This window comes from Sabethes cyaneus, chromosome 1 (genome assembly GCF_943734655.1).
Source record: "Sabethes cyaneus chromosome 1, idSabCyanKW18_F2, whole genome shotgun sequence".
NCBI lineage: Eukaryota > Metazoa > Arthropoda > Insecta > Diptera > Culicidae > Sabethes > Sabethes cyaneus.
The window spans coordinates 57,452,863-57,478,378 of NC_071353.1; the positions used below are offsets into that span (position 1 = coordinate 57,452,863).

Sequence of the window (25,516 nt, forward strand, 5' to 3'; positions counted from 1 at the left end):
ATGGTCGAAACGTCAGTGATAAAATCTAGCTCAATGACCAAACTGAGTACCACCGGTACTGCGCTCAACGCGAACGGAACAGATTCATCTGCGAATTTGGACGATCATTACAATCCTTCTGTAAGAATATTGCACATTCCCAAACAACCAGATGGATCGTGCGGGTTTCATCTATCACGAAGCAAATGGGATCCATATCCTTGGGTGAGTTATTGAAAATCGGTGACTGCCTCATCGATACGATGGCTTATGATAATCAGATTGTTAGCAAACTAGTTTTGAGTGATTGGAAATACCGTGACTACCTTGAAATTTTAGCATTAATTTCTTTTTGAACTATTCGGAACTAACCACTTTGCGTTAAATTTAAATTTTTGCTAAAATGTCGTCTGCCGTGACGGTTCTAGCTAATATTTACAAGGTTACGTTTATTTAGAAACCATTAGCACTCAAATTTCGCTAATCAAATTGTTTGTTTGATAATTTGAGGTTTTCTAGCATTGCTCGAAAATCAGTATTGCGGCAATAATTTTCGAACATAAATTTTGTAGCATTGAACTATGACAAATCTCCTCACACTATGCTGATATAAAGCGGATCGAATCGCAGAATCATTCGATGTAAAAACAGCCTCTGTGGCCTTTGTGCCACTGACCATGAGATACAGGTTATTGTCTTGCGTGTTTTTATGGGGGGTCCACTGCGGTAGGATGCTGCTGCAGCCTAGCTAAACTGCGGAAGGAGATGAGTTCAAGTAGCAAAAAAGAGCCCTGAGATTACCATATTGCCATATTTGTCATATTTATCTTATTGACAGTCACATACTTATACGATGTTTGCCATGACTAATTCGAACTGCGTAGGTGTTGTGTAACATCATTCCGAAAAATTGCCGATAGAACTACACTAATGGATTTTTAATATGACGAAAGAAATCTGATGATCGCTCACTGTAACTGCATAAAATTTTGACCTGTGATTTAAGGTAATTACACTCAATTTTGGAAGCTGGACATCTTGTGTATACAGAAGCTTAATGAATTGCATACATTTTTGTAAACAATTGCCCTCTGTCCATGACACTATGACAGACGAAAAAAATCTTGCATGTGACGAAATGTTGTTCCGTAGGATGATTGAACTGGCGCTACAGCATGAAAATTGGTTTCACTAAAAAGTATGAAGGTCAGTGCCTAGGTACACGAACGAGAGGTTCACGTTGAACCAAGGTTAGTCAAGAGTTAGTTAGTTAGGCTAAAATTCCCTCCTGTATGCAATGTAAAGAATTACAAGCAACTAACTGACGCAAAGCAGCAAATTAGACGACCAAAAACATATTTTCTGTCAACACTGTTTTCGTGCAAGGCATTAGTTTAGAATAAATTCTTGCAATGCAATCAGATAAAAGAAGGGAGAGCCGCTCCTTTTTCTATAACGGTTCACTTTCAGAACATCAAATTGGTTTAGCTGTAATCGAAAAGAAAAGTCTCTGAAATATTGGACGGGGTGACTCTGTCACTTTTTGATAGTGTTAGTTTTTGATAGTGGTTAGGATTTCGGCTTATTTCAATAGTGACTTGCTGGATGTTTGTACCTTTGTTATACTATAACAAAGGTCTCAAAATTGGTTGAAAAACACGAAGTTGATCTGAGGTGTGTGTGTGTGTGTGTGTGTGTGTGTGTGTGTGTGTGTGTGTGTGTGTGTGTGTGTGTGTGTGTGTGTGTGTGTGTGTGTGTGTGTGTGTGTGTGTGTGTGTGTGTGTGTGTGTGTGTGTGTGTGTGTGTGTGTGTGTGTGTGTGTGTGTGTGTGTGTGTGTGTGTGTGTGTGTGTATGTGTGTGTGTGTGTGTATGTGTGTATGTGTATGTGTGTATGTGTATGTGTGTGTGTGCGTGTACGTGTGCGTGTGTGTGTGTGCGTGTGCGTGTGTGTGCGTGTGCGTGTGCGTGTGTGTATGTGTATGTGTGTGTGTGTATGTGTGTGTGTGTGTGTGTGTGTGTGTGTGTGTGTGTGTGTGTGTGTGTGTGTGTGTGTGTGTGTGTGTGTGTGTGTGTGTGTGTGTATGTGTGTGTGTGTGTGTGTGACACTTGACTTTAGTCGTCTGTTTCTCGGAGATGGCTAAACCGATTCGTTTGCTATTACGCTTATTTGAAAGGTGTTATCACCTTGTAGATCACTACAGGTATACCTCGATAGTACGTATAGCCGCGCATCGTTTAGCGTACGTACTATCGAAACGTACGTACTATCGAATCACAATTTTTAATGTAAAGTATTATTTGTATTATGCTAAATATTGTCAAAAAATTCCAAATTTTGATATATTATAAAACAAATAATTATTTTAGCAAAATTATTCTTTTTGCCTGTTGAGGTAACAATATTCTTTTAATTTACACCTCTATTGAGTGTGATGATAACTTAACAAAAAAAAGTAATATGAAAGTAATATTTGTTTCTAAGTTTATATCAAAGCTCGGTCACGATTTTTTCTTAATCGGTAAAGACTTCACACAGGCACAATTTTCTTTCGGCTATGACAGGGAGAAGAGTATTTGATAGAGCAGCTTTTCTCTACGATTCGATTCCACAATGTCCTTTATGGTGATTTTTTATTTCATTCGAGAAGTTTTCAAAAATAACTCGTGTTGTTTTTTCGACAGTAGTACATACTTGAAGCTCAAAATTCATACATCGTCAAGTTTTCTGCTGTATTTAACAGCGAAGCTGCCGTCTTTTGAATATAATCTTTCGAATGCTTTCGAGATATTTTAATTTACAAATTATGTATTTCGAATTCAGACCGATGACTCTATGTCCAAGACCGCGATGTCTTTCTTGGCTTCTTTAATCACGATTTTAAAATCCTGAAATATTATAGGAGCGTCCGGTTGTGCATACATTGGCATAGGAACTATCTTCCACCATGTATTGTTAAAAATTTAAACAGAATATATGGGATAGACATACTTTTACTTAGCAACTTGCGCTTGTAAATAAAAGCATAACTGTCCAATCTTCGAAATTTTGAAAAAAATGCATTTGTGTTTAACTTTACAACAAAATTAATGTGGATAGTTTCATTACTAGTGTAACGTGATTTTTTCTCCGAAGAAAGTAAAATAATTCATGAATAATGATGCACAACATATATATTTATAAATTAATCAATTGCTTGCAGTCTCATTTCCACACTTCACTTTTTTCCATATGGGACAGTTATGTTTTTATGGGTAGTAATCGTATTACACGTAGGTATTTGACGAACACCAGTATCTGCAAACGAACGAATATAACATTGCCTGCTGAACCCCCCGTCGCAGTTGGGACGATTGCGAATCACGGAAAAGGTGAATTCTCTGAGCAAAAATTTGCAATATTTAATGCCGATATGTGCAATGACTCTGCCCAGAATGCGAAAATAACTGTTATTTAGAACGTATATTTGATTAATTTACTATTTAAGAACTGTGTTAAAATAATGGTTTTTTACATAATAGAACTGATATTATTCAAAAATTTATAATTATTGAATACGTATTTGCTTGTATTGACTCATAAACATTCATAGAAAAGTTTCTGCTTTATATAGAAAATAAAAAAAAATCATTAGACTAATTTCAAGATTTTTTAGTCTTGACCTTGGAATGAGGTCATACATATATTAATATTTTTTTGAAACGATGGTTCTACAATTGATGAAGGGACGGTAGGGGAAAGAAATGAAAATTTTTGGTGAAGGAGGGGAAGAGCGGAAAGGAGGGGGGGTATTGGTAGCTACGCTTGACAAGTAGTCATTTTGACTCCTACCTTTTGTCCAATGCTGGAAGGTGCATGAGTCGAACCAAGCTGTAATCTGAGATTATAGCCGGATGTTGTGGGTGTTGTGGGTTCGAATCCGGCTATAATCTCAGATTACAGCTTGGTTCGACTCATGCATCTTCCAGCATTGGACAAAAGGTAGGAGTCAAAATGACCACTTGTCAAGCATAGCTACCAATACCCCCCCCCCCTCCTTTCCGCTCTTCCCCTCCTTCACCAAAAATTTTCATTTCTTTCCCCTACCGTCCCTTAATCAATTGTAGAACCATCGTTTCAAAAAAATATAAATAAAAAATCATTGTTGGAAAATGTACGTACTATCGAGGCAAAATGCACGTATTATGGAGGGTACGTATTATCGAGGGTACGTACTAACGAGGGTACGTAATATGGAGGTATACCTGTATTGAATTGTTTTGCGGTCCGACATTTTATTTAAAAGTTATAAGCAAAAATGTAAAAATTACGTGACATGATTTTCTCCGGAACCGCTCAACCGATTTCAACAATTTTAGTATCAAATGAAGGCTCTTGCTGCTGCAATTTTTTCGTGGACAGTTTTATCGAAAACAATCAAGCGGTTCAAAAGTTATACTTAAAAATGTGCTTTTTCAAGATGTCAATTAGTCGAACGTTTCTCAGAGATGGCTAAACCGATTTATGCGCTATTAGTCTCATTTGGTAGGTAATATAGCCTCATAGATCACTATTGATTTGTTTTTTGATTGAATGTTTAATTTGGAAGTTATGAGCAGTCGTGTACAGTATCTTAGTATCAAACGAGAGGCCTTAACGCTGTGAACATATCTGCTAAATCTTATTAGAATTGGCCTTACTTGACTGGTATTATTTGATAAAACATTGATGAAATTATTTAAGTAAATTTTACTGATATGAACCAAATAGAAAAAAAACGCTATCATGTGCTCTTGCGCAAAAATGCTTAATTTTCCAGGTGGTGTGTCTTTGGAACAGTTTATTTAAAAAATATGGCACAACTTTTTACAGTATTAGGATGACCGTAAATCTATCTATTAGGGTGTTACAAATTTTTGTTTTTTTGAATGCGTCCAAAAAAGTACAGTGTCTCCACAAAAGTTGTAGAACACAGTAAAATAAGCTACTTTTCTGTACATAGTAACTAGAGATGGTCGGGTTTGAAAATTTGAATACCCGAACCCGACCCGTACCCGATTAAGAAAAAAAACCCGATTTAATCCACCTAGTGGTGAAAGGAACCTTTGTTATACCAGCTTATATGTCATTTGAAATGGGCATTTCCAGGTCAAATATTATTTTTAATTTGTATTTGAATTTGTAATTTTTATAAAACTGACAGAGTCAAATTCTATACACATCACTTTGAACCAGCGTTGCCAACCAGTTTTTACGAAAATCTGAAAAACGAGAATAAAAGTGTCTGGAAAAGTTTGGCTGCCATTTGCTCCAATGGAAGACAATGTTAGGAAAACGTCTTTTTTTGTCTGATTAGGCATCAAAAAGTCTGGAAAATCCAGACAAATCTGGAAGGTTGGCAACGCTGCTTTGAACTAAAGTCTTAAATAAGCTGTTTCCAGGCCCAGCCATTCTCAAGTTATTCAGATGTGAAATCTGAAAATTATCTATTAAAGTTAACACATGCAAAGTATCCGATAACCGTGGAATCGACCTTCACGAATTCGAACCAAATTTTGTCAGATTGTTCATTATAGGTCAGAAAGCAAACATCTTAAATTTGGTGCCGATTGATACCCCCCACGATTAGTGGCAGTACCTCCTTTTTAAAAGAAAAGACCCGTTTTGTCAAACCTTTTTATTTTTTACTTACAGATAAACGTGGAAATCTCGACCAACATGTCAAAAGGTTCAATGTGTAAATGAGAGATTCTCTATGCGTCTCCTCTCTTATGCTTATTACGGAGACATAAATGCATTTCAACCCAATTGTTCTAAAGGATTTTAGCTTTCCAATAACACCGGCAACCGTTCCATGCAAAATAGATGCATTCAAGTGCATTTATGCCGCCGTAATAAGCGTAAGAGAGGAGGCGCAAAAAGAATCTCATTTGCACATTGGACCTTTCGAAATATTGCCCGTCAAATATTAGGATTAGAAAGAAACTATATTCACATTCAAATTCCAATTCCAATCGAAAATAGTCGAGAAAAAAATGTCTTTTTAAGCGTTTTGAGCTGGAAATGATCATACAGATATCGACACGTCTTCGGAACTTAATTCAATTGTTTGTTAATGCTGTGCTAGTTATCATCCATATGCATCCTAGCGATAAACAATCTTCAGTGTGTATTTTAACCTACTAAATAACTTTATAGAACATATGAAAGCAATGAAAACAGCGTGTACAGAATTTTTGAGCAGAACTGATTTTAAAGTGGCTGTTTGTCTCGGGGTACAATGCTAGCCTAACAAGCCAATCGTCGTATGTTCGAATCTCGACTGATCGGTGCCGTTACAGAGTTAATAGGATCTTTGCCCTAGCCCGTAATTTTCCTGTACTCTAATAACCGGCCCGGCTGCGAAGTCTGTCGATAAAGAAGGGTTAAGTTCTGAAGGACGTTTACACCCATGACTTTGCTTTGCTTGAATTTAAACTGGTTTCTTTAAACAAATCAATAAATTTCTCAACCAGTAAGAGATAGATAGTTACTATTTGCAACAATTTTTGTGAAGACGCTATTTTTTGGACGCGTTTCAAAAATAAAAATTTGTGTCACCCTTCTAAGCGGATTCACGGTCACCCTAAAAGTGTCAGGAAATGTGCTATATTTTATTAATTAACTGCTGCAAAGAAACGCCCGTTGAAAAATTACACATTTTTACTATATTATTCTGTTTTTGAGGTTTAGTTCCATTAAAGGTTTGGTCATTAAGGTTTTCTTGAATAAATTTCATCAATCATTTTTAAATATCTTTTGACCAGTAGAACCAATCCTTATGAAATTTGGTAAATACATTTACAGTGTTAAGACCTCTCGTTTAATACTAAAACAATTGAAACTAGATAAATTATCTTGGTTAAAATCGCTATAAAGTATTGTAAGTTTTAACGTGTAACTTCAATTGCTCATAACTTTCAAACTAAAAGTCCAATCAAAAAACCATTCAATAGTGATCTATCCGGATATATTATCTTTCAAATGAGACTAATAGCGCATAAATCGGCTTGGCCATCTCTGAGAAACAGGCGATAATTATTACGTTGTCAAAACACGTTTTTAAGCATAACTTTTAAACTACTTGTTTGTTTTCAATAAAACTTCCTGAAAATTTTTATAATTCAGCAAGAGCTTTCATTTGGTACTAAGATCATTGAAATCGGTTGTGTGGTTCCGGAGAAAATCGTGTCACGTAGTTTTCACATTTTTGCTTATAACTTTTAAACGAAACATCGGACCACGAAGCAATTCAATGGTGATATACTAGGCAATAATACCTTTCAAATGAGACTAATAACGCATAAATCGGTTCAGCCATATCCGAGAAACAGGCGATAGAAAATAAGCTGCACACACACACATACACACACACACATACACACACACAGACATTGCTCAGTTCGTCGAGCTCTATCGATTGGTATATGTGATTCGGCCCTCCGGGCCTCGGATCAATTTCGTGTTTTTCGACCAATTTCTAAACCTTTGTTATATACTATAACAAAGGTAAAAAACCCGATTTAATCCACCTAGTGGTGAAAGGAACCTTTGTTATACGGTTTTACTTGCTCTTTGAGATAGAAATCAACACGTCTTCGGAACATAATTCATTCATTGGTTAACGTTGCATAGTGCGTAGGTTTTCATAAAGTTTTTGGAAATTGAATAAGTTTACAAAATTTGAACAAAATAGCAGCACCTATAAATTTTGATAGATCCTTTTTTTCATGAAATTACTGAGTAAGGGTAAGTTGGTTGTTACTAATTTGAGTAAGTGCAAGTAAAAGCAAGTTGTAAGAGGAAATATTATTCTTTAACATATTATTCTTTAACATATTATTCTTTAACATATTATTCTTTAACATATTATTCTTTAACATATTATTCTTTAACATATTATTCTTTAACATATTATTCTTTGAATGCCATATTGTTATAAAGTTACAAATCGCTGTTCAACTAATGTATATTCTTCAATTAACTTGTTATGAGCAAAACGTCATAATTATTCAATGCATTAATACTTTAAATTGTTGAGAAAATAGATCAGCATAAACTGACATCACAGAAACGAAGCAATCGGCATGTAAGGTGTACCGCGATTGGCCCTGGAATTTTCTCTCGTTTCTTCATATGGAAAAATGGTATCTGTATGCAGCAAAACTATCAGCAAATAAACGATGTAAATGTATCTGTTGGTAGTCGAGTCATTCGGGGTCAAAATCAAGGCATTTTTTTAATCAAAGTTCTACAGTACCTAAACAAACAAACATAGAGATACTCTATATTCATCTAAGTTGTGTATTTTTACTATTTATACAATTTTGTAATACATGAAAAAGTCATACAACTATTACAAAAAGAGCTGAAAGAGAAAAAACTGATTTTACAAATTCATATACAATGAACAAGATTTTTCTATCTTCGCTGAATAGATAGAAGGTTACTGTATTCAACAAAATTTCTTGTAATAATATGTTCTAAAACTTTGCAGAACACATCAATGTGTTATATTGAAACTGAAGAAAAATATTTTTTTTTATTTCACTTTTAGGGGGATTAATCAAAATTTAGATTGCGCCAGATGATAGAACTTTCAATTTCAAGAAATTTTTCCGAAGGTTCCATAAACCTAAAACCAAGTTTTCCCAGTCAAAATTCTAGCGCGCATGTCTTTTTGGTTTTGGGCCATTGCGCGCGAGTAACCATATTACAAAAGTTGGCGCGAGTGTTGGAGGGTTAATATCTTTTGATCGACAAAACCGATTCTTCTGAAATTTTGCAGATATATTTGCAGCATTAAAATCTCTAATTTAATGCCAAAATAATTCAAACTAGATAAATCATCTTAGATGAAATCGTTATAAATTATAGTAAATTTTAATGAGTTGTATTCAATTGCTCATAACTTTCAAATTAAACGTCCAATCAAAAAACAAATCAATAGTGATCTATTAGGTTATGTTACCTATCGAATGAGACTAATAACGCCTAAATCGGTTAAGTCATCTCTAAGAAACAGGCGATAATTATTACCTTGTCTAAACAGGTTTTTTAAGCATAACTTTTAAACTACTTATTTGTTTTCAATAAAATTTATCCGAAAAATTTAGTGTTAACAAGAGCTTTCATTCGATACCAAGATCGTTGAAATCAATTATTTGGTTCCGGAGAAAATCGTGTCACGTAATTTTCACTTTTTTACTTATAACTTTTAAACGAAACATCGGACCTCGAAACAATACAATAGTGATATACTAGGCAATAATATCTTTCAAACAAAAGTAATAGCGAACAAATCGGTTCAGCCATCTCAGAGAAACAGGCGATAGAAAAGTTGCGCCCCGCACATACATACACACATACACACACACACACACACACACACACACACACACACACACAGACATTGCTCAGTTCGTCGAACCTTGTCGATTGGTATATGTGGCTCGGCCCTCCGGGCCACGGATCAATTTCGTGTTTTTCGACCAATTCCTAAACCTTTGTTATAGTATAACAAAGGTAAAACCCGTGCCCGACCCGAACCCGCAGATTTATTTTTTTTGATACCCGAACCCGATCGCAACCCGTCGGGCACGGGTACGGGTCTGGATACCCGACAATCTTTAGTGTTAAATGAGGTCAATAGATACCCGACCCGACCCGTACCCGGTTTCAAAACCAGAAATTAAAAACCCGTACCCGGCCCGAACCCGCAATTTATTTTCTTTCAATACCCGAACCCGACCCGTACCCGGCGGGTACGGGTATGGGTGCGGGTTTCGGGTAAATTTTCCGCTACCTGACCATCTCTAATAGTAACTGTCTACCTATTGCTGGTTGCGAAGTGTAACGATTGTTTTTAAATGCAGCGAAAATTGAAAAATTGAGATATTGAAAAGCGGCTACGTCACAATTTAGATAATCAATTTTTACACGTAAAAAAAATCAGTCAAAACGATCCTCTAGATACTGAGATACACGCACCGTCGATGAAAACATATGGTTTCGAGGAGAACGCGTTTAAACTATTGTACAGCACTGCACTTTGCTTCAAGTGATCCCACAGTTTTACTGCAAATTCTCAACGAGACCACGTACCGAAAAATACTTTGGGCTCAACATTTCTGAAGGTAAAAGGCTCCTGAACATGCATAACAAACAAGTTTTTCGAGTTTCCAGTGAGGGACCCCCCTTAAATATTAATCCTGCCCAAGAACTTTGCACACGATTTTTTGATTGATTTCAAATATTCCACTAATTTATTAGTATATTACATACACATGCATATGTGTTGATGATAACTATCATTACTACCCATAAATGCATAACAGTCCTATGTGATTTTCACCGATTTTGGGATAAACCTGAGAATCATCTTTATATTGTTCATGCTTTCAATATTTCAAACAGTAATGTTATGTTTGTTCCCAAAATTTTGAAAAAATATCAAACTAGGGTAAGGAACGAGTTAAGCAGTGTCACCTATTTTAATCAGTTGAACATAAATGAGCCGAAAATGCACTTTTTTATTTATATTTTCAATATCTTTTGATAGGATCATCTTCACAAATCACTTAACCATCCATTTGATTCACACAACACAATTTATTGGGTTTCCGACAAGAAAAATGATGAATTAAAAATTGTTGTCCAAAAACGTGCATTTTTCAGCTGCTGAAGGCAATCGCCACCTCGCTACTAACGAATCCATCACATTTTTCAGCACTGATTACAACCACTCTAAAAGTCAAGCACTCAATTGTCACATACCATATTATTCACTCTCTTTTTTTCTATTATCTAAGGCTTTGTCACTAGCCGAAAGTTTTATTATTTTCTAACAAAACTGAAAACAAATTCTGAATTGACGAAACCTGTTCACCACTAGCAGAAGCTGCAGCACAACTGATGAACTATCGTGTTGCCAAGACACTGTTTCGGTTCGGAAAATAAGAATTTTAAGTTTGAAATTAACTGAAATCTCCTATGGTGAAAACGTGGTTCAATACTTTCAAGAGAAATGTATGTTCATAATTAATTTTTCTTTATTAAAAACAACACAAAAGACAGCTTTTTCAATAATTTTAATTTTAATAAAGCAACGATGTGTTTCAATGTTATTTGCTTTGACAACACTGTTCTGAGTCGGATTGTTTGTACTGCTATATGTTTACCTCTTTTGTTCTCCCACCATCCTTATGAACAGCGAGTGAGACGTCAAACTCGCAGTTTCCCATAAGAACACCAGAGAATAACAGAGACGGCGAATACCGTTTGCCGAACGGTGCGGTGAGTATATGTCCCGATAAACAATTTAGACAGATGGCATTTTACGCATCTATGCCGATACGCTATGCCGATTACGCATCAGATGCCGATTAGTAGGTCGCGGATAGGAACGCGAACTTACTGAATAGGGGGAAAAGTTCGAGGGATTTTTTAAGGGGACGGAAAAAAATTCAGATTTCAGGATTGCTTAAAAAAGCACCTTGCGGGTGAAAATGGGTTCGGTCTGTTCAAAATTAGTTCCGCCGCTCCAACTTTTAAAGCGAAAAATCAAAAGTTTAGCTCAACAATACTGTCTTCCAATGGTAACAGCTTGAAGAACTAAAGATAGCAAGAAGATTGGTATGCTGATATCCCCCACTTAGTCAACCCATCGCTTGTAATAAGGTAAAACAATCAGTGACCCGCTTAGACTGCTTAAAACTAGTTCTTTACCCTATATCAGTCACGAGTTACAAATAAACGCATAACAGTCTCAGTAGTGAAAATATAACAATAAACATCTGCTTTTAGGAAATGCCTGGACCGATTTGACTGAATAACTACCAAACGCAGTTTTGTGGCCTAGAAGAATTCTATTGAACAGAATTTGGAACGGATGTACGGTTCCGAAGATATGTCCGGCACAAGTTCCGGAATATATGAAGCTTGACCATAATGAACATAGAAGTACCTTGAATCATAACAAACCCGTTATGCGACACCTCCATGTACTCGATATTGCAAAACTAGACCATTGGTAGTCGTGTGAAATGTTCAAGACATCATCGACCACATTTGAATACGTCCGGGAACGTTCCGGATCGGGGATCAATTTCCGAATTGAACTAAAATAAAACTTGTGACATCTTTAAGTACTCAAAATTGCAAAAGTAGTTCATTTGTCGTCATATAAAGTGTCCAGGATTACATTGGCTACATCCGGACACGTTCTAGGAACGTTCCGAATACTTTCAGGAAAATGGCTAGTTTCTAACTTAAACCAAACCCCAGAATGCGACCCCCCTATTAACTCAAAATAACAAATCTATACCTATAAAGAAGGATTTCTGTCTGTCTGTCTGTCTGTCTGTCTGTCTGTCTGTCTGTCTGTCTGTCTGTCTGTCTGTCTGTCTGTCTGTCTGTCTGTCTGTCTGTCTGTCTGTCTGTCTGTCCTGTGTTCCTTATAGAATCAAAAACTACTGAACCAATCGGCGTGAAAATTTGCATGTAGAGGTTTTTGGGGCCAGGAAAGGTTTTAGTGATGGTTAGAGACCCCTCCCCCCACTAAGAGGGGGGGCTCCCATACAAATGAAACACAAATTTCTGCATAACTCGAGAACTAATCAAGCAAATAGAACCAAATTTGGCATGTGGGTGTTTTCGGTGACAAGAATTTATTCTAGGGTAATTTGAGACCCCTCCCCTCTTTATAAGGGGAATCATAACTCCTCTCCCCTTTAAGAGGGGGGGTTTCCATATAAATTTCCTCATAACTCGAGAACTAATCAACCAAATGGAACCAAATTTGGCATGTGAAAGTTTTCGAGGGCAAGAAAATTTTCTATGTTGAATTAGGACCCCTCCTCACTTTAAGAGGGGGGGCTCCTGTACAAATGAAATACCAATTTCCTCATAACTCGAGAACTAATCAAGCAAATGGAACCAAATTTGGCATGTGTGTGTTTTTGGAGACGAAATTTTTTTCTATGATGAATTGGGACCCCTCCCCACTTTAAGTGGGGGGGGGGGGGCTCCTATACAAACGAAATACAAATTTCCTTATAACTCGAGAGCTAATCCAGCAAATGGAACCAAATTTGGCATGTAGGTGTTTTTGGAGGCAAGAATTTTTTCTATGATGAATAAGAATCTCTCCCCACTTTAGGAGGGGGGGCTCCTATACAAATGAAATACAAATTTCCTCATAACTCGAGAACTAATCAAGCAAATAGAACCAAATTTGGCATGTGGGTGTTTTCGGTGACAAGAATTTATTCTATGGTAAATTGAGACCCCTCCCTCTTTATAAGGGGAATTGTAACTCCTCTCCCCTTTAAGAGGGGGGGCTTCCATACAAATTTCCTCATAACTCGAGAACTAATCAAGCAAATGGAACCAAATTTGGCATGTGAAGGTTTTCGAGGGCAGGAAAATTTTCTACGGTGAATTAGGACCCCTCCCCACTCTAAGAGGGGGGGCTCCTGTACAAATGAAATAAAAATTTCCTCCTAACTCGAGAACTAATCAAGCAAATAGAACAACATTTGGCATGTGGGTGTTTTTTTTGGTGACAAGAATTTATTCTATGGTGAATTGAGACCCCTCCCCTCTTTATAAGAGGAATTATAACTCCACTCCCCTTTAAGAGGGGGGTTCCATACAAATTTCCTCATAACTCGAGAACTAATCAAGCAAATGCAACCAAATTTGGCATGTGAAGGTTTTCGAGAGCAAGAAAATTTTCTATGGTGAATTAGGACCCCTCCCCACTTTAAGAGGAGGGGCTCCTGTACAAATGAAATACAAATTTCCTCATAACTCGAGAACTAATCAAGCGAATTGAACCAAATTTGGCAAATGTGTGTTTTTGGAGACAATTTTTTTTTCAATGATGAATTGGGACCCCTCCCCACTTTAGGAGGGGGGTCCTATACAAACGAAATACAAATTTGGAGGCAAAAATATTTTCTACGGTGAATTAGGATCCTTCCACACTTCAAGAGGGGGGGCTTCTACACAAATGAAATACAAATTTCCTCATAATTCGAGAACTAATCAAGCAAATGGAACCATATTTGGCATGTGGGTGTTTTTGGAGGCAACCATTTTTCCCATTATGAATTAGGACTTCTTACCTTTTTAGGAAGGGGGGGGGGCTCCCATTCAAACGAAATACAAATTTGCTCATAACTTTAGAACTAATCAAGCAAATGGAACCAAATTTGGCATGTGAGAGTTTTAGATGGCAGAATTTTTTTTCTGTGGTGTATTACGACCCCTTTCCCTTTTAAGAGGGTGGGCTCCCATACAAATGAAATACAAATTTCCTTATAATTTGAGTACTAATCAAGCAAATGAAACCAAATTTAGCATGTAGGAGATTTTTGAGTCTTGAATTTATTTTATGATAGTTAGAGACCTCTCACCCCTGTGGTAGGGGGATATGGACTCTCATACAAATAAAACAGAAATTTTTGCGAAACTCAAAAACTAATCCACCCCGGAAATTCGAGACTCTTCCATAAAACATTAATCAATAACAAGACCACAAAAACTATCTATAGTAACACTAGATCATTCAGGACGAGCCGGTCGCGAGTGTTGCCGGTGACCCGCCGTCGGAAGCGCCGCCCACTGGGGGGCTTGCAAAACTCGAGATAGTGACAAAGATCATCCGAGATTCATGATTTATGTACAACACAGGTTAATTTGTGGCAATACGAAGTTTGTCGGGTCAGCTAGTTACAAATAAAAGGAAAACATTTTTGGATTGCTTTGAAATATATTTGTATAATATAACCAGTATATTACATTGATGATAACTACCATAGTGTACCTTCCAGGAAAATGGCTAGTTTTTAACTTAAACCAAACCCCAGAATGCGACCCCCCTATTAACTCAAAATAACAAATTACAAATAAAAGGAAAACATTTTTAGATTGCTTTGAAATATATTTGCATAATATGACCAGTATATTACATAGACATGCGTATGTATTGATGATAACTACCATAGTGTTATCAAAAAGCTGAATTATGTTCCGAAGGCGTGTCGAATTCTAATTCAAATGACAAATGAGATGGTATAACAAAGGTTCCTTTCACCAATAGGTGGATTAAATCGGGTTTTTTCCTTTCGGATCAATTCGTAGAAGATTTTCCGATCAATCGGTGTAGAATGTTTTATTTAATGTTTAAAACCTGACCACTATTCGTGTCTGGATTTTTTGGAATAACTTCGTAGTCTGCTGTTAGAGTACAGGAAAATTAAAGGGCCAATGTAACGATCCTGCTGACTTTATCTAGCTAGCACCGCCTAGCAGAGATTCGAACATACGACGCCTGGCTTGTTAGATCAGTCGCCGCGTCTCAAAGGGACTCGAGAGTGTCTCCGAGATGCGCACGAAACACATCATTCGATCCAATGTAACTCTGATGAGTCGCGTCAGCTTATCAGGAAAACCGTGTTCGTGCATTATGTGCCATAGCTGGTCTCGATGGACTGTATCGTATACTGCTTTGAAATCAATAAAATTGTAATGCGTGGGCACGTTGATACTCCCGACATTTCCGCAAGATCTGCCGAGTGATGAAAATTTGGTCCGCAGTGGCGCGACCCCCGTGAAGACCACCTGGTAATTCCCTGCGAAACCTTGTGCTATCGATGACAGTCGGCATAACAGCATCTAGGAGAGTACCCAAGTAACAATTTGGGTTTTATTACACTCTCATGATGACATTTAAGACCAAAATTAGTCTTGAAAACCACCATAAGAGTACAATAAAACTCGCATTGTTGTTTGGGTATCTTGTAGCCGGCGTTGATTAACGTTATACCGCGATAGTTGCAGCAGTTTTTGTAGACGCATTCCACCTGGTAGCTTACGTTCCTCTGGAATCTTTGAAAATTACCCAGTGTAGAACCGTGGCAAGCGTTTCTTGGCTATGCCAGCCGGTACGCAGTATTACGAGCGGCTTTTTGATCTTCAGTAGCCTGATTTCTTGTTTGACTTCTTGAAGATAAGGTACTGACATTACTATCGTCCAAGGGCACTCCTAGGTTAACTTTCGCCTCCTTATGCAACTTTGCCAGAGGTGTTCATCGAAGAACTGCTTCGACCTGTCGATCACTTCACGCTCGTTTGTGATTTCCTCGCTCGTCTCTACACATGTCAGGTTTCGGTATGTAGCTCTTACGAAATTAGTTCACCTTCTCGTAAAACTTGCAGCTCGAAACAGTTGCTCTAACTCTTCACGATCTCCGCCCTCCTTCGGCGCCTTATACTCGTCAGAATCGTGGTTAACTTGTGCCTTGCTCGTCGGTATTTGGCCAAGGTCTCCCTAGTGGCAATTTTTTTTCTGTATGGACTCATCACTGCGACCAGTATCGTTGATCTATTGTGATATTGCCCGAGTGTTTGCTGTATAGCCCGCACTGCATTTATTTTTGCTATAATCGCTATTGATTGAGCGATATACTTATTGAATTTTATGCGTGCTTGCGTGTAATACGTTACCCTTTCTTCAATGCTTTTCTCTACTTTACCCACCTCGTTCCACATGACAGCGCGCAGTCCCCAATCATAGTCATCCCTAGCAATCATAGCCCCCCTAGTGGCAATGCTCAGATAATTTTTCTAAGCAATTTTATTTCTCTGCACGGTTTGTTGGCATTCCCCATCAAACCAATCATTCTGTACTCTCCGGGGCTTTTCATCTAGTGCAGTATTTTGCCCATCTTCGAGGTTTGAATCACCTAACTGCTTGGAAACAGATAGTGCCTCATTCAGTATTTGCATGTAGTTCTCGTCAAATTGTCTGGTGTGTCTGGTATACGATTGACAGCTTTGAGCGTACATATACTGCTACTAGGTGATGGTTAGCGTTAATACCTGCACCCCGTAGAAAACGTATGCTCGTGATGTTAGAAAAGAACCGGCCATCTATTAGAACGTGGTAAATCTGGTTCATTGTAGGTTGGTCAGTTGATTCTCGGGTCTAGCTTCGTGCCGGCGGTGCACGCTAATGATGCTGTAATTGAAGAAACGGCCCTTTATCTTCAATAGACATATTCTCTCGTTGATCACCTTCCAATCTATCACACGATCCTGCTTACTGCCTAAAACTACAAAGCACGTTCCAAATTCATTAGTAGTGCCACCGCTCCGGCAAAACTGAACCTTTCCGCCACGGATTTTTCAAACCTTTTCTGCTTCGCGATCAATCCGTACAAAACTTTGGAAAATTGAATGTTGGATCGAAATGATCAATTATACCAAATTTGGTTGAAATCGGCGGTGGTCGATTACAACGGATATGATCACTTGAGGGGGATGACCCCTATATAACCTTGAAAATTGAATTCTATAAAACGCCAAGAAAGAATATTTTAAGAGCAAAAATTAATTCAAATTAATTGTTTTGACCAATACTAACATCCTGCGAAGAGAAATCTGAGGTGCATGTAAGTTAAATAATAAGTGTCTTCGGTCATAGCGTGTGCCGCCACCGTCTCAAGGTTTTTGCTAATGATGTCGAGGTCATCTGCGAAGACTAAAAGTTGGTTACTTTTGCTAAAGATCGTTCCTCTCGTTTCGATGCCCGCTCGCCGGATCACACTTTCAATAACGATGTTGAATTACATACAGGGAAGTCCACTCCCTAATTCTCGCATACAACAAAGTAACCCCCTCTCCATCACTTTGCTACTCCACTATTGAGATAGAGCTAGACTGATAGAAAGAAACAGTCTGCAATCCTCGAAAACGCATGTAGACTAATTTCCATTTTATTTCAGCAAAGTAAAATACTATTGACCCTTTACGTGTCGGAACAAAACTGATAGTACAGTAAAATTAGTTTTACCCGAAAACTTTAATTTACAAATTTTTACTTTTTCCGTTCTGATTAGTTTATTCTGCATTGGTAGCATAACCAAAACCTATAACCTGAACTGGATGGCTGGTAAACGGCTGAATAATGCGTACCGTCGGTGCCTTGTGCACGTGTAGGCATAAAATAGACCCTACAGTGGTTCATAGCCTCTTATTCAGCAACTCCTATTCCTACCTCCTCGTTGTACCAGCCGGGATACGAGCAACTTTGGTGGAGATCGGGTAACCAACCCCGGTGGAAGCCAAGGTCGTATGCTGACAGGAAAGGAGGGCTCTTTCGAGCTTCATTTGCCCTCCGGCGAAACAGGGGGTTGGTGTAGCAGGCTTTGCAAGCCGTCACCACGAAAAATACTAAAGCACGGAACGAAGAACAAATAAATTCTGACTGGAACAATCGGAATAGACCCACGCGACGAAAAAGGACTATGGATTGGAAACTCGGGACGTGGAACGACGTGGCCGTGGCCGATCTCTCAACTTCCAAGGGAGCACTCGAGTGCTCTCTAACGTATTGAAGAGCCACAAGTTCGACGTCGTAGCGCTGCAGGAGGTGTGCTGGAAGAGCTCAACGGTACGTACGTTCAGAGATGGACATACCATCTACCAGAGCTGCGACAACACACACGAGCTGGGTACAGCTTTCATAGTGATGGGCGAGATGCGGAAACTGGTGATTGGGTGGTGGCCAATCAATCCTCGAATGTGTAGGTTGAGAATCAAGGGCCGATTCTTCAATATAAGCATCGTCAACGTGCACAGCCCTCACCTCAGAAGTACAGATGACGACAAGGATGAGTTCTATGCGCAGTTGGAAAGTGAATACGACCGCTGCCCGAAACATGATATCAAGATCGTTATCGGGGATTTCGATGCTCAGGTCGGCCAGGAGGAGGAATACAAACCGGTGATTGGAAGGTTCAGTGCACACCAACGGACCAATGAAATGGGCCTAAGCCTTATCGACTTTGCCGCCTCCAAGAATATGGCCGTACGTAGTACCTTTTTCCAGCACAGAATCCATCATAAGTACACTTGGAGGTCACCAAATCAGACAGAATTACAGATCGACCACGTTTTGATCGACAATCGGCACTTCTCAGACATTATCGACGTCAGATCCTATCGAAGCGCTAACGTTGACTCGCACCACTACCTAGTGATGCGCCCAAGACTCTCCGTTGTGAACAACATTCGGTACCGACGCCAGCCTTGGTTAGACCTCGCGCGGCTGAAGCAACCTGACGTCGCCGCAAACTACGCGCATTCACTCGAAGCTGCACTGCCGGAAGAGGACGAGCTGGACGAAGCCCCTCTCGAGGACTGTTGGAACACTATCAAAATATCCATCAGCAGTGTAGCGGAGAGCTCCATCGGGCATGTGGCCTGGAATCAGCGGAACGATTGGTTTGACGATGAATGTAGGAGGGTGATGGATGCGGAGAACGCTGCGCGGGCGGCCAAGATGCGCAGTGCCACACGACAGAACGTGGAAAGACACAAACAGAAGAAGATGCAGCGAAACTAAATCTTTCAGGAGAAAAAGCGCTACCTGGAAGAGCAGGAATATGCAGAGTTGGAGCAGCCGCATCGTTCTCAGGAAACGCGAATGTTCTACCAGAAACTGAACGGATCCCGCAAAGGCTTTGTGCCGCGAGCAGAAATGTGTCGGGATTAGACTGGCAATATTCTGAGCACTTCGACGAACACCTGAATGGCGCCCAGGCGGAGAGCCATGGCGGCGGGGAAAGCGATTTCGACGGTTCAACAAACAGGGAAGAGGTGCCAGCCCCAACGATTGGCGAAGTTAAGAAGACAATCATGCAGCTAAAGAACAATAAGTCAGCAGGCGAAGATGTCATCGGAGCGGAGTTTATTAAAATGGGACCAGAAAAGCTGGCCGTTTGTCTACACCGACTAATTGTTAGAATTTGGGATACGGAACAGCTACCGGAGGAGTGGAAAGATGGGGTTATCTGCCCGATCTATAAAAAGGGCGACAAGTTGGACTGTGAGAACTATCGAACGATCACCGTTGTCAATGCCGCCTATAAAGTGCTGTCCCAAATCATTTTCCGCTGTCTATCACCAATTGCGAATAGATTTGTGGGAACTTATCAAGCCGGCTTCGTCGAAGGTCGGTCTACAGCGGATCAAATATTTACACTGCGGCAAATGCTCCAAAAGGGCCGTGAATACAGAGTTCCCACGCATCATTTATTCGTTGACTTCAAAGCCGCATATGATACCATCGACAGGCAAAGAGCTATGGAAAATCATAGACGAGAACAGTTTCCCCAGGAAGCTCATCAAGCTGATTAAATCAGCGATGTATGGTACACAGTGCTCTGTTCGGATTTCGGGTGGATTGTCAAGTTCATTTGAATCACACAGAGGGCTTCGTCAAGGTGATGGTCTTTCATGCCTACTGTTCAACATAGCGCTACAAGGTGTTATGAACCGAGCGGATATTAACACGCGGGGCACGATATTCAACAAATCTAGTCAATTCGTCTGCTTTGCCGATGACATGGATATTATCGGCAGAACATCTGTGGCGGTGACTGAACAGTACACCAGACTAAAGCGCGAAGCAGAAAAGATTGGGTTAAAGGTAAATACGTCTAAAACAAAATACATGCTGGCCAGCGGAACCGAGGCCGAACGACACCGCTTGGGCAGTAGTATATTGATCGACGGCGATGAGTTTGAGGTAGTCGATGAATTTGTCTACCTTGGCTCACTGGTAACGGCGGACAATGATACCAGCCGTGAGATTCGGAGGCGTATTATCAGCGGAAGTCGTGCTTACTATGAGCTCCACAACCAATTGCGGTCGAGCAGACTAAGTCCCCGTATAAAGTGCACCCTGTACAGGACGCTTATTAGACTGGTTGTTCTCTACGGGCATGAAACATGGACAATGCTCGAGGAAGACCTGCGAGTGCTCGGAGTTTTCGAACGACGAGTGCTAAGAACGATCTTCGGCGGCATACAGGAAAACGAAGTATGGAGGCGGAGGATGAACCATGAACTCGCACAGCTCTATGGCGAACCCAGTATCCAGAAGGTGGCTAAAGCTGGACGGATTCGATGGGCAGGGCATGTTGCAAGAATGCCGGACAACTACCCTGCAAACATGGTGTTCGCTTCAAATCCGGTAGGAACAAGACGACCAGGAGCGCAGCGAGCAAGATGGTTAGACCAGGTGGAGCGAGATCTGGCAGAGAGTACTCGGTGTCCGAGGAATTGGAGAGCGGTAGCCCTCAACCGAGTAACATGGAGAAACTTTGTTCAACAGGCTTTGTCTTAGGACGGCAAGCCACCTAAGCAAGTAAGTATAACCTGAACCAATACTAAACAATTGTCTGAAATTAAATAAAAAACTAAAAGGTATACAGCCCTAAGGATTGTACGAAAGGGTGACGTAGGACTGTGTCAGATCATTAGATCAAAGGCTAATAGGAAACTAGTAAACTGCATTTCTGGCAAATCTATGTTTATAAGAATCTGTGAGTGCCATTGTTTAAGTTAATGTTTAACAGACAAGTGCGAAATATTCAGATTCAATTCTTCATTGTATGCAATGACACTTTGAAACGACTACAACCTCTGAGACATAGAGATTTCTTTTAAAATCAATTGTGTGCATCGTAAAGGTAGTAATGAATGACCAGCCCACAGCTTATTGTATACACGTCTCCCGTCTGGTCTCCTTATTACCAGAACGAAATTCAACGCATCGAAGCTATTCAGCGAAAGTTCATCCGCTTCGCTTTACGTCATCTCAGATGGACGGATCCACGGAACTTACCCAGCTATAAAAACCGTTGCATGCTGATCGGCCTGGAATTACTAGAGGAAAGACGCAATGTGGCAAAAGTATGCTTTATTGACGATCTCCTGCAAGGTAACGTTGTTTGTTCAATACTCCTCAGCATGCTGGATATCAATATACGACGCCGCAATCTACGATATCACTCGTTCCTCAGTATTACTCCAGCTAGGACGAATTATGGTCTACATGAACCAGTGCGCAGTATGTCTCGTCTATTCAATCAATGTTACCATGTATTTGACTTTAATGTGTCTCGAGAAACAAACAAGTATAATTTTAGACGTGTTTTATGTTAATAATCTAAACAGACGAGTATTGTAAATACGTTACTTAGTTATTTCTGTCATTGGGGTGATATTTTACCTGTTGACGTTAATAAAATAAAACAAATAAAACAAATAAAACCTTTACGTCCCCGACATAAAAAATGAAGGTACTTCTAGTTACACTTTTGGCTCTATCTCCACTGATTTTCAATCGATTTTTATGCAGCTAGTCTTAAATAAACCACATTAGATTGGGCTTTAATGGAAAAATATGCTGGTATATTATGGTTCCATTTTCCCGGAGATGTTCCAGGCCGGTGGGATTTTTTTGGGTGTCATAACTAACAGATGAAATAAAATTAGATATCTGCTTAAATGACTGCGCAAAAGTTATCCATTTTATTTCTAGTCACTAATAATGACTTTTACACTATCCTACAGAGTGCTGGCTTACGCCTCACATTTCAGAACATCCGTTGTTGGTTCTACCGGAACTCAAAAGTGGTCATTTAGTAATCTCTACGAAAATATGGCAAATGGGGTATCAAATGACAAGATTTTTCAACACGAGCTCTTTAGTGCATATTTGGAAGTATTTTGAGTCGATTTGGACATTCCGGAACATCCGGCATCGGTTCTACCGGACCTCAAGAGCCATTTGGAATTCTCTTCGAAAACATGGCAAATGGGGTATAAAATCACAGGATTTTTCAACACGAGCTCTTTAGTGCATATTTGGATGTATTCTGAGTCGATCTGCTCAGAGCTCGTGTTGAAAAATCCTGTGATTTGATACCCCATTTGCCAGATTTTTGAAGAGAATAAATGTCTACAAAAGTAGACTAAATGTCTACTTTTGAGTTCCGGTAGAACCGACAACGGATGTTCCGGAGTGTGAGGCGTAATCCAGGGCTCTACATGATAGTGTAAAAGTCATTATTAGTGACTACAAATAAAATAGATAACTTTTACGCAGCCAATTAAGCAGATTTCTAATTATATTTCATTTGTTACTTATAATGACAAAAAAAATCCCACCGCGATCTGGAATATCTCCGGGAAAATGGAACCATAATTTACCAGCATATTTTTCCATTAAAGCCCAATCTAATGTGGTTCTTTTAAGACTAGTTGCATAAAAATCGATTGAAAATCAATGGAGATAGAGCCAAAAGTGTAACTGAAAGTACCTTCATTTTTGATGTCGGGGACGTAAAGGTTAAATAGGATTATGCGTAGCTTGGCATGTTTCAATAATCTTACTTTAACTCGGTTGTGGCCTTTTTAAAAGGGCCATTGGTTACAAATAACCAATTAGAGCCATAGAACGTTCATCGCAAACACGACGTGGTATTCGAAAGTCCTTTTCTTTTAACATGAATGGGAACAGGAACGTAAGTTAGCGACGTCGATTCACTGTCTTTCTCCGAGAAGATTTATTGTTTATTATATAATGACGTATTTACCGAATACGGATTCACCAATTTTCATTTTTCGATCAGGTCAGCGGAGTAGACGAAGAATCGCCAGCCGAAGTGACCGGTTTGAAGGCAGGTGATTGTGTACTGGAGGTAAGTTCAGCAAGTTATTAAACATTAAATCGCCTATCGGTAGGCAATGAAATGCATTTTTTTCGCTTTCATCTCTCGCATAGGTGAACAATGAGGACGTGCTCGGAATGAGAATCGCTGAAGTTGCCGGCATGGTTCGCTCGAAATCAGACATCGTAACGCTACTGCTATGGAGCACCGGCATGGAACCAACGTGCAACTCGGAGTCACTATGTTGTGGACCGATGCCGATCAATTTGGAACGCTTGTCGGCCAGTATGCAAACCATTGTCGCCGCATTGGAGTGTCCCGTATGTTTCGATACCATTCCACCGCCAGTATTTCAATGTCAGAATGGTCATTTGGTTTGTTCTCGTTGCCGCGTGCGGTCGGAGAGATGTGCCATTTGCAGGGAACGCTATAGTTTTGGTCGGTCACTGCTAGCCGAACAAGTTTATCAGTCAATTGCGGAATCATTCAACTTGACTGAAGGTAATGATGGAAAACTTCGAGAAAGGTTGTTTGGAGCCAAATGTGCTCGAAAGAAACAACGCAGTCCATTTAACAGTGAAGGCCATTTGCCGGCAGGGAAACCAATCCATTCGCATACGCACAAATTTTTGGCACGGATCATGGGAAAATCATCCTCCGTAGACAACTTAAGCAAAAACTCAAACTGTGATCAACACGATGAGCTACAAGGATTAAAAACCAAATCTCTGTCGTTGTCGTCTAGCGAAATTTTCCGGTAATAAGGTTATCACAACATAATTAGTCACAGATCTTATAAAAAAAAAAGCATTTTCAGACGAGATAATACAGTTTCCATACCTCGGTGTACCTCATCCAATCGGTTAGCCCCGGAACTGGCGGCTTCTTGCAACAGTTTGACTACTAGACGGCCGACATCTTCCCTTTCCTGTAATGTTTCAGCGGAAAGTTTGGGCAGCATACCGGAAAATGGCATCCAAATCACAGTTCCACCTAGTGCAACCCCAGCAAGAGTAGCCTCCTTGTTCTGTCCATGTGGCGACTATTGCAATGATAAGATAAACGGTAAGGGCGGTGAATACATAAATTCTATCGCAGAGTGTGATTTACACTTCCATGGAATATTCAAACGTCTGAATATTATTGCAATCCTAACCATTCTAGTCTAGCCAACCATAGTCCTATTTGTTAGTTGGCCTTTATATGTATAATTCTGATTGTTAGTTAGCTCCCATTGAGAACTATTTCAAGTCCCAGTCTTCCCCAATAGACCATTATCCTGCGATTAAAATGGACTGACTCTCCTTTGATTTACAGCTTCCGAACTGGAGCAGCACGTAACTGAGCATCACTGCACGCCTATCATTTCGTTTGGCACGGCATCGGCGGAGATTTCGTTTCCGCCAAGGACACCTGTTGACAATGCCTGCTTGGTGTTGATTCTTGATGGTCATAAATTTTGGCTAAAATTAATCTCGAGTCCGAGGTAAGTCTAATAAATTAGTTAGCCACCGGTCGTCTGCATAGGCGCCGGCAAAACTGACCGTTCGTTGCGATGCGTCCTGATTAGGCGTATTTGATTTATGTGATTGCTACATTTTCGATTGGATATAATACACGTAGCACTTTATTCTCTATCCATGCCTAGCCCGACCGGGGATATCTTCATCTCGGCATTACTACAAGGAGGTGAGATTCTAAGCCGAAGTTATGCACTGGAAGTAGTCATACGAAAAGCCGGTCTGAACCAGTTGCTCGGAAAGGAGCTAATTTCACGCTCGAAGATACACTCAATGGAAACCAAATCGTGGAATGTAAGTTGTATTTTTTTTGTTGCACCTTCGGCACACGTGTTAATTATGTTCGTTTCAGGATATCAGTAACACCAGAAGTGGAATATATTATACGAATGAGTGTATTAAATCAACGTTTGATCCGGAAACGGAAGTTCTGCTGAAAGCGAGCATTAAACGTTTATCAGAGCTTTAA

General features: G+C 39.6%; 1 protein-coding gene across 1 annotated transcript; it reads left to right on the forward strand.

Annotated features, from left to right (window-relative positions):
- Positions 1-25,516, forward strand: LOC128745309 (uncharacterized). The gene is made up of 7 exons (XM_053842347.1): positions 1-204; positions 23,489-23,557; positions 23,641-24,284; positions 24,345-24,592; positions 24,845-25,013; positions 25,176-25,341; positions 25,400-25,516. Exons 1-7 carry the CDS (start codon positions 1-3, stop codon positions 25,514-25,516), a joined length of 1,617 nt encoding a protein of 538 aa, XP_053698322.1.